The sequence below is a fragment of the Ostrea edulis genome, chromosome 3, assembly GCF_947568905.1.
Source record: "Ostrea edulis chromosome 3, xbOstEdul1.1, whole genome shotgun sequence".
Lineage (NCBI taxonomy): Eukaryota > Metazoa > Mollusca > Bivalvia > Ostreida > Ostreidae > Ostrea > Ostrea edulis.
Window position 1 is genome coordinate 93533688 of NC_079166.1, and position 10346 is coordinate 93544033.

At 34.2% G+C, this 10346-nt stretch overlaps 1 protein-coding gene and 1 long non-coding RNA gene across 3 annotated transcripts; one reads left to right on the forward strand and one right to left on the reverse strand.

Moving 5' to 3' along the window:
• Positions 1 to 255: 255 nt before the first annotated feature.
• Positions 256 to 6763, reverse strand: LOC125673052 (uncharacterized). Of its 2 annotated transcripts, XM_056159449.1 has the most exons (7): positions 6527 to 6748; positions 3607 to 3753; positions 3320 to 3398; positions 3157 to 3225; positions 2619 to 2710; positions 1450 to 1559; positions 256 to 1158 (listed from the first exon to the last, which is right to left on the reverse strand). In XM_056159449.1, exons 3-7 carry the CDS (start codon positions 3322 to 3324, stop codon positions 895 to 897), a joined length of 540 nt encoding a protein of 179 aa, XP_056015424.1. In that variant the 5' UTR covers positions 3325 to 3398; positions 3607 to 3753; positions 6527 to 6748; the 3' UTR covers positions 256 to 894. The 2 variants fall into 2 exon arrangements, with proteins under 2 accessions (XP_056015424.1, XP_056015425.1); XM_056159450.1 differs by lacking the exon at positions 3320 to 3398 and having other exon boundaries at positions 3157 to 3226; positions 6527 to 6763.
• Positions 6764 to 6771: 8 nt separating this feature from the next.
• Positions 6772 to 10095, forward strand: LOC125673668 (uncharacterized). Its single transcript, XR_007369689.2, has 3 exons — positions 6772 to 7074; positions 8206 to 9410; positions 9520 to 10095. It is a non-coding gene; the product is annotated as an uncharacterized LOC125673668 (long non-coding RNA).
• Positions 10096 to 10346: the final 251 nt, after the last annotated feature.

Below are 10346 nucleotides of genomic sequence, written 5' to 3' on the forward strand. Positions count from 1 at the left end.
GTAAAAGGTCGTATTTACCAATGACTTTAATTTAAGTAATTTTTAATAAAGAGCATATTTAATCAAATTTAAAGGTGTGTAATTTTTACCATTAATATGGAAATCTGTATACTCCCCTTTTCAGATTTTATCAAATTGCAATAAATTTCTTTATACAAAAGTATATATTGTGAATGAGGAGTTCATATCTTAGTACAAGACATTTCTTGTAGAATCACGTTTTAAATGATCTGTTGAGATAACAAAAGCTGCATATTCAAATATCAATAGTCAATTTATTAATTTCTATTTTTCACAAATGTATGATTATATACCACAATAACGGTGGTTAATATACATGGACATGTATAACAATATAAAACAAATTGTACACAATAAATCATTGATATTTCAAACATGCTGGGATGCATAACAAAATATTTTTGATATATTTTATGATAGAATGCATTATCTTGAATTTTGTGTAAATATATGCTTAATTTGAACAATTCTTATTGTATCAATGGTATCAAATTTTGTTTTAAAAGAATTGAACTACAAAGGTCATTTTCTGAACCTAAAGATCATAATTGAAATTGTCTTCGAAAAATTTAACAGATTTGAATGACTGCTGCAGAGAACTTTCATCCGCAAATAATCTGTATATCTGCAATATCATTAACACATATATATACAAACAACAATGGTCCCAATACAGATCTTTGTGGCACTTCAGATTCAAAGACTAAATATGTGTACAAATAAAAAAGTGGTGTTACAAAAAAGAAATTGCATATGCATCACATAGTCAAAAAATAAAAAAAATATTACATGTTAAGAACATATTTTAACATGCAATTCACATGTTTAAAGTCCATGCATGAATAATGCTCAATTTAGGTGGCTCTTCTTCTCTTAGAGACCCGCTACTTTTTTGGACAATAACCTCTTGCTACGTGGAGGACATGTCTCTAAATATTTTTTGTCCAGACTTCCTTTAATTTTCTGTAATTCCTCACTCTCCCAGGAATATGGATGGGACACAAAACCATCATCTCCCTCCTCATCACTGCTCATATATTTGTGAGCATTTGGTAGCTGGAAAAATGTTCTAACTTTATTTTTCTTCTCCTCGGACCATCCCGTCTTCTCTACCGCAACAAGTCTCCTCTTCAATTTCTGTCCAAAAAGATATGTTTTAAATTAAAGGAAAAAAATAATTGCAGTTACCTTCCATATTTACCCAAATCACTTCAATGAAACATTTGTTTTGAATATATTTTTAAATACATGGGCACACAATCAAGTACTCATATAGACACCCTTTCATCAACTTCCTTTTCTTTCCTCAAGTGACCTAAACCATTTCGATAATCTTCATCCAGTGTCATCAAAATCAATAATAATGTTCTAAGATGAGCTTTAAGTAAAACTGTATGATTACTGAGCTAAATTGAATTTCAAGTTTACCTCTTTCTTTCTTTCATATGTTGCTTGCCTCTTTTTATTTAACTCTTCTTTATTCTTATTGTGCCTATTGTTGGCCTCCTTTTTGGATGTAAAATATCTTTTAATGGCAGCTAGAAAATAAAAGATGCTGAATAAAAGATCTTGCACAAAATAATGTAAATATGTTTCAAAATAACTAATTATAGCCTTAGTTCAACCTACGATTTCTTTGTAATTATACCCCCCCCCCCCCCCGCAACAAGTTGCGGGGGGTATACTGGAATCGGGTTTTCCGTCTGTCTGTCCGTCCGTCTGTAGACGCAATGGTTTCCGGGCTCTAAAGCATTATCCTTTCCACCTACCGTCACCATATCATATATATGGACTACCCATGGGACGAAGATGTTCCCTATCGATTTTGGGGTCAAAAGGTCAAAGGTCAAGTGCACTGGACATTGAAGTAGCAATATGGTTTCCGGGCTCTAAAGCGTTATCCTTTCCACCTACAGTCACCATATCAACCATATGGACTACCCATGGGATGAAGATGTTCCCTATCGATTTTGGGGTCAAAAGGTCAAAGGTCAAGTGCACTGGACATTGAAGTAGCAATATGGTTTCCGGGCTCTAAAGCGTTATCCTTTCCACCTACAGTAACCATATCATATATATGGACTACCCATGGGATGAAGATGTTCCCTATCGATTTTGGGGTCAAAAGGTCAAAGGTCATGCGCACTGGACATTGAAGTAGCAATATGGTTTCCGGGCTCTAAAGCGTTATCCTTTCCACCTACAGTCACCATATCATACATATGGACTACCCATGGGATGAAAATGTTCCCTATCGATTTTGGGGTCAAAAGGTCAAAGGTCATGCGCACTGGACATCGAAGTAGCAATATGGTTCGGTTTGTCATGCCATTTGTTTTTTACACTCAGAAAAGAGGTAGTTTATACCTATTACCAACACCCTTTGGGAGATTGGGGTAAGCGGGGGGTATTCTTAGTGAGCATTGCTCACAGTACCTCTTGTTAATTCTAAATTAGGACAAATAAATAAACTTATAATCAACGTTTGCTTTCTCATTGGTAATAACTGTTGAACCATAATGTAATGCTTTTCAGATTAAATATAAATTGAAATCTGTTAGATTTAGCAAAATTTATAACAGCATTTTCATTAGTACCATCTATGACGTCAATTCTTTCATCTGGCGCAATCCCTTGTACATTGTTCCTCATAAATACTGTCAGTGGTACATTTTCTTCATCCATGAATCTACAAAATAACAAGATTGTTACTTGGTTACAAATTACTTTAAAGTAGTTAATGTACTCCTGGGAGTTAAACTTTTACCCTAGAAATGAATTAGTGTATAAAATTCAAAGTAATTCAGCTGGGTTATTTTTTAAATTTAATATTTTGAAATAGTTTTACTAAATTTGCACAATTAACATTGGTTCAATGATTTATTTATACATTTATGGACTGCGAATCTGGTTTATTGTTTGGAGAATGTTTTCAGGAACATCCATTATTTCAAAACAAAACAAAGATGTAAAGAGACCCACACGAATGTCCTAACCAATGCATTCATGTGCACAGTGTGTGATGGCCTTACAAGTAATTTCATTAATTCATAATAACAAAAAAAACTGACAAAGCATTTATAAATTCAACATTTGCAAGAAATATTGTCTCATTATATATGTATGTAAAAATACCTTTTGCTGTACCGTAGTTCCATTTCAAATCCGTCTGTTGACCATTTAAATAAGAGTCCTTCACTGCACTCTGAATGAAAGAGAAAACAATAATGATATATATATATATGGGAAACAGGGAGGCCATTTGAGTAATCTAGTTCTGATGGGGAGAGATGCCTCATCCATGATGCACTCTTGTCCTTCAAATCTTTTCTTGGAGACCTTCGGACTGCTGTTGTACACTCAATACTTTTCTTTTTCTGGCAAAGAACCGAAAGAGTATTCTAAATTCATATTCCTCTGGAACTGGTTATGTGTATGTTTCTTGAGGTGATTTTACACATTTTCAACAATTTCACACATGGAAGGACAGACACAATATTAAATTATATAGACTATAGTCAAAAAGGCATACAATTTATAATATTTATTAAAGCATTGGAACTGCATTGAAAATTGACTCTTAACCTTTTGTGCTGGAGGATCATGTTGGGGTTCATCTTCATCTCCAGACTCACATCAAGAAAGCTGCAGAGTTTCATAGAGCCTGTCTTTGGCAGGTTTTCTAAGAGATTTCCTTAAACCTGTAGATTGCAATGATGTGGCTGTTCTTTTCTAAACGAGAAGAAAACAATAGTGTAAAACATAACCGATTCCTTACTCTGTACAAAAAGGAAATTACATGTGGAAATTAAACAAATGCAGAAAAATAGCCAAATTTCTGTCTAAAACTACTAAAAGTTAATGCCTATAATAAACTACTTAAAGATAATGTCTTAGTACAATAACCTACACAATTTTTATATGGATAATATATCAAACTTCATCAATACATGCACGTCCAATCAGTCAGTCATACACACTACTTGCAATATATATCAATTACAATTTCATTGTTTTTGCCTAATATATCTGATATCAAAAATTGTATTATTGAATGCCATTTCCTCATGAATATGTTGCAGTTGTACACAATGCACATATGGATCTTGATAAATATAATACATCCATTTTAAAAACCAAATATCTATTTACAAACCATAGAATTTAATCTAAAAATTCTGAAAGTAAAAATTGGAAGCCAAATCATAAAAAAATAATCTGCTCTAATCACACTAATATATTACAAATTAAACTGACTGTAAAAGTCAGCATCTTTTACGACTCAAGTTTGCAATCAGAAGATGCCAGACCCCCCTCCCAACATATACATGTAACTATAATAATTCAGAAAAAGTGAGATCAAGGAAGTAGATATAGCATATATATATATGCAGGCGCGGATCCAGAATTTTATTTCCGGGGGGGGGGGGGTCGAACCTTTTCACAAAAACATATTTATAATATAATAACAGTCAACTAATTTTTCTTATAAATCGTTATATTGTAATTTTTTTTATCTTTGCAAATTCCAGGGGGGGGGGGGGGTCCGGACCCCCTCCCCCTCTAGATCCGCGCATGTATATGTATATTACATGCATATACTAGCAATAACAGGCAATTTTTTAAAAATTTGTGAAACCACACTTGTTATACATCAAAAGAAAGGTAATTTCATAAGGATTTCAATGGTGTAAAAGTTATTCAGATTGGCCAATGTACAACAAAGATACAGACATTTGAAAATCAGTAGCATATCGGGTTTTGTGCCAATTTTTTGGTCATATCAAAAATGAAGAAAAACAACTATTAAACAGTAAATCAATATTTATTTTTACAAATTAAAGTTATGGCTAAAACAAAGAACTATTTTTACTAGGAAAATCAAATGCAAAGTCAATTAAACTTTGATTTTTAAGTCCCCTGATTCCAGATCATTTTTCAGTTTGTAACTGTAGATTGCTGGATCCTCTGTATATTTGACATTGTACCAATCAGGGAAACCAGGCACCTAAAAAGATAATACATGAGCAATTTTAATGGAAATACACATCAGCAGAGTTATAAATTAGTTATTAATTACATAATCATGGATATTTTGTTATCATAATAATATTGCACTGATGTTGTGAAAATGATATTTTAAAATTGAAACATTTTCATATTACTGTCTTTTTAAGTGTTAATTCTTTAACACATGCTCATTCAAATATATTCTACTTTTTTAAGCAATAGTCTTGTAATAAGGGAAAGAAATGCATCAAAATTTCATCTTGTGAGGAATCTTTTAGCACTTGTTTATTACAGCTTTCCAATCAGCATAGTAATTATTTACCTTTTCCTTTTTCTTTTTATGAACTTTTTTTGGAGTGGGTGGTATTATATCTCCTGGGTCAGTAGAATCACTTGACATTATGTTGTTAAAGTTGTAAAAGAAAATTACACCTACCTATTATGATAATTATCAGACGAAAAACAACAAACATATCAATGTTATCGGCAACATTTCAAACACTGAAACAGTGATAGTCCATAGAACTGATCCGTAAAAAGATTGAACATATTTTATTTACTTTATTGTCCTTAAGAATTGCAAAAATATGTTTAAGAATGACAATATAAATATACTGTTAAAAATTGATTCTGATCAACAAAGACAAACCTTAGAAATACTCCGTCTCCAGTTTGCTGACATTAACGGGGGAATGGAGTTATCTGCCCCTGCTAAAAATGGCTCGATTTTTTTTCAAGCGTCACTCGTTTTAATGCATTGTGCACTTGTGTGCAATATTTTACTGTAGAAAACTATATACCAAATGAAAGAAAATTCATTTCTGTGTTTAATAAGAGTTGTCAAAGTATTGTCAAGTGGGCAAAATAACGAAAGAAACGAGGTTAAACTCGATTTATCGTCTACTTTCGTTTTGAATTTCCATAAATAAGCATTGATCTACGTAACCACGATGTTTCCAGAATCCTCAATATCTTAGCTTTCATCAAGCATTCACATGACCTGCTATGACCATGTGCTTATGCGAGTAAAATAACTATTTATAGCTTTGGTGTTTTCTCTTGTCATGGCCGCCATTACGTCTATTGTTATCAATAGCCATGCGAGATTTCCCGCATTATTCATTTTTTTTTCGCACAATTATCGGGAATCACTGTATGTACTGTTTAAAATACACCTTAAACTTTTAATCTAACACAAAAGATTAAAGCATGCACGGATTTATAAGCCGTTTATCCATTGATAAATATGACCTATTTAACATGGAGCAGAATGGGAAAGTGCCATAACTCGCGCATGCCTGACATTGCTACATATACCTGTGCACAAATACAATGTTTAATGAAAGTGACTGATACAGTGTATGGGGGGGGGGGGTTATGTTGTTAAAGTAAAAGATAAAACAACTATAGTCCTAGATCTAAAATTACAACAACAACAACAACAAAAATTCATAGGCCTATCTAAGAAAAGAAATCTAGGTAAACATGATCAAACCTTTGTCTTGGGTGTTGCTGATAACACAGATTCTGGCTCTGATTCGCCTCCTGATGAAAAATGAAGATGTAAACTTTCATCCTTAACCTCTAAATCTGTCGCCTCTGAATCCAATCCATCGGCAAATGTTAAAAAGCCTTGGGTCCAAGTCCATTTTAAACTCTGTGTAAAACAAAGAAACTATCCGCGCCTTGAGATGGAGTAATCCGATCTGTTGATCTTTGACGTCACGATTATACCCATAATGCACTCGGCGGCCATATTGTAGGGCAACAGATTGAAACGTGGAAGCGTAAACAAGAGAGGGTTATTTAAGTTACAGCAAGAATATGGTTAATACTTGTGTTGTGTGGAGTTGTAACAACCGGTCAGTGAGTGGAGATGAAAACAGACGCTTTTATGACATTCCTAAAATTGTAAAACATCAAGGAAAGCAGACGGAAGAGTTGTCAGCTGATTGGAGAACACTTTGGCTGGCGCGGATCAACAGATCAGATTTCAACCCGAGAAACGTCATTTTAAAGTCAGTTCAGATCACTTCGTTTCAGGTAATAGTTTTAATTAGGTTATATATTTTGTTAATTTATAATAAATCAAAAATTGTTTGTCTTATTTTAATATGTTGATGGTGCTAGTACCGTCTGAGCGAGCGCAGCTTCATGCATGCACATATTTTGCAATGGTCATGCTTTGATCAGGCAGGGATCCAAATTAACTTTTTTCACTACTAGCAAATTTTAGTTAGTGGATTATTTTCCAACTAGCAAAATTGAGCCTTTACTAGCATTTTTCAATTGATTGCTGTTTTACAGGAATTTAAGAAAACAAGCATGTATCTATATCATAATGTAGGGAAAATCTTTTAAAATCTTCTGTAAGTGCAATAATAAAAATAATATTGATAATTCTTTCATTTAAAATTTAATGAATATCAGACAACATACAAGTATCATCGGTGCATGGTGAGGGTCATAGGGTACACTTGTGCAGCGAATTCGCTGTCCAGAGATCTACCACCTATTTACAACATCATGTGGTTTGAAATCTTGAAAACTGTTTGCGCCAATTCACACTATATGTTCAAAACTTTTGGAAATTTCATCTAAAAAATTCTAGTTGAAAAAAAAACCTGCGAACTCTAAGTGTTTGACTATAGACTACAGAAGGACACCGCGTGAAGCGGTGACACTATTTCACTAACACTTTCATGTGTTGTTTCATGTAAACACGGACGAGATCAACATGCTTGCTACTTAAATCAGACGTCTCTGAGACGCCCGAAGTATGCATGAAGTAGGCCATCTTCGACATCACTGACTGAGATGACCTTGGCCTTAGCTATTTATTCGATCTACGTTTACTTTTCAATACTTGCATATTCATTCTGTAAAGGGTTTCTACGCACAAGACAAAATTATTGTAAACTTCAAAGTACAGCCAATAAACCGAGGAAATCCGAAAAAAAGATCCGGGTTTTTTCACTCGCAAAAAGTTGCAATCGCTTGTGATTTTTCACTCGCAATTTCAATTTTTAACTCGCATTTAGCGAGTATTTCCCCTTAATTTCGTTGCCCGTCAGGTTCAATTTAAAGGCCGGGAGTAACCTATTATATTCTTAATGAAATCTATGTATCATTTAGGTAGATTGATATAGCATTATATTGTAATTCATGTTTCAGGAACAAAGGCTGAACTCTATGACAAGACTATTTAAAACCTGACTGGGCACCCTCTCTTAAGTTAGGACCTGTGGAACAAGATCCATCGATAACTTTATCAACAAAGAAGAAGTACGAGAGAGCCCAAAGCCGTGATGCATGAAAATTGGAATAGACACTTTCAAAACAGGCTCTAGATTTCCAGGATGTTGAAAGACTTGAGGATTGTGATGTGAACTATGAACTGTGAACTGTGCAAGTTTAGTTACATTGGACCACTGGAAGCACTGGCACCTAGAGAGGAAGACAAAAGCAATAAGGAAGACCCAGACCTACTCCACAAGATGCGTTGTGAACTGCAGAGGCAGTAAAACTGCAAAGAGTGACGAAGCAACCGATCCTCCATGATAATTGCACATTGGTATCGTGATAATGGACAGATATCTTCATTTGAGAACATGAACCTCAAACCCAGGCCTGGTCAAGTTGAAAAAATAGTATTGCATAATATTCTCATTGAAGGAAAATCACATGTCCATTGCCTTGCCAGGGTGAAATGGTTATGCAAAGTAAACGAAACAGTTTGACATTATTTTGGTAAACCAGTTGAAGTTTGGAAGGCCAATATGTATGGATGTGAAGGACCTGCTAGTTTTATTCCCATTCAAAGAATAAAATCCAAATTTGTATATGCTTTTGAAAACTTTCAAGGAATTAACACAATCGTTGTTATACCACGTGAAAGATTCTTGTGACTTTGATATGCATGAAATGAAGCCGGACACATATGTTGATCTGGATATATACAGACACAATTTGACTACCCAAGTATGCTCATTACAAAAACTTGTGAAGTCGGTCACATGCAGCTGATGTGTGAAGCCGGACACATAGGTCTACATATACATGCATGTACATCAACTATTTGATTACATCAGTCTGCACATTACAAAAACTTGTGAAGTCGGGCACATGCAGCTGATGTGTGAAGCCGGACACATAGGTCTACATATACATGCATGTACATCAACTATTTGATTACATCAGTCTGTACATTATAAAAACTTGTGAAGTCGGGCACATGCAGCTGATGTGTGAAGCCGGACACATAGGTCTACATATACATGTATGTACATCAATTATTTGATTACATCAGTCAGCACTGCCACATTACAAAAACTTGTGAAGTCGGGCACATGCAGCTGATTGTGAAGCCGGACACATAGGTCTACATATACATGCATGTACATCCACTATTTGATTACATCAGTCTGCACATTATAAAAACTTGTGAAGTCGGGCACATGCAGCTGATGTGTGAAGCCGGACACATAGGTCTACATATACATGTATGTACATCAACTATTTGATTACATCAGTCTGCACATTACAAAGGTGAAGTCGGGCACATGCAGCTGATGTGTGAAGCCGGACACATAGGTCTACATACACGTGTATGTACATCCACTATTTGATTACATCAGTGTGCACATTACAAAAACTGGTGAAGTCGGGCACATGCAGCTGATATGTGAAGCCGGACACATAGGTCTACATATATATGTATGTATGTACCCACTATCTGATTGCATAAGTCTGCATATTACTTGTGAAACCGGACACATAGGTCTACATATATACATACATACACTCTATGATCATTTTAGTCTGCACATTACAGAAAAATGTTTGCATAGCAAATACTATTCAGGAAGGGTGATAATATTCTTGCAATGTACCGTATACGTTTTCAATCTAATTTGAAGTGTTTATTTTCCTGATCTTATAAGTATTTTTGTAGTTAATTATTTATTGACTGTAAAGTGTTACATTAAGATGGTATTTATTATGTACAGGAAGCAGTTTTTTAAATTTATTTTGTAATTAAAAAGTATATTAATTTGAAGAAAAGTGTTGTACATCATGAAATGAATTTGAAAGTGCAAGGAACGAACAATTTATTCATTATATTTCAATTTACAATTGCAAATGGTTTTGCTGTGATAACCAAGGAAAACAATCTTTGGATATACCCTCAGTATGGAAATTAGATCTTCCGATTAAAATATGAGGCCATAACTGAATGGAGACAATATAATCGAAAACTATGTAAATAAGGAATGTGCTCCATAGGTGATATCCAACCTCGGAAGACAATATAA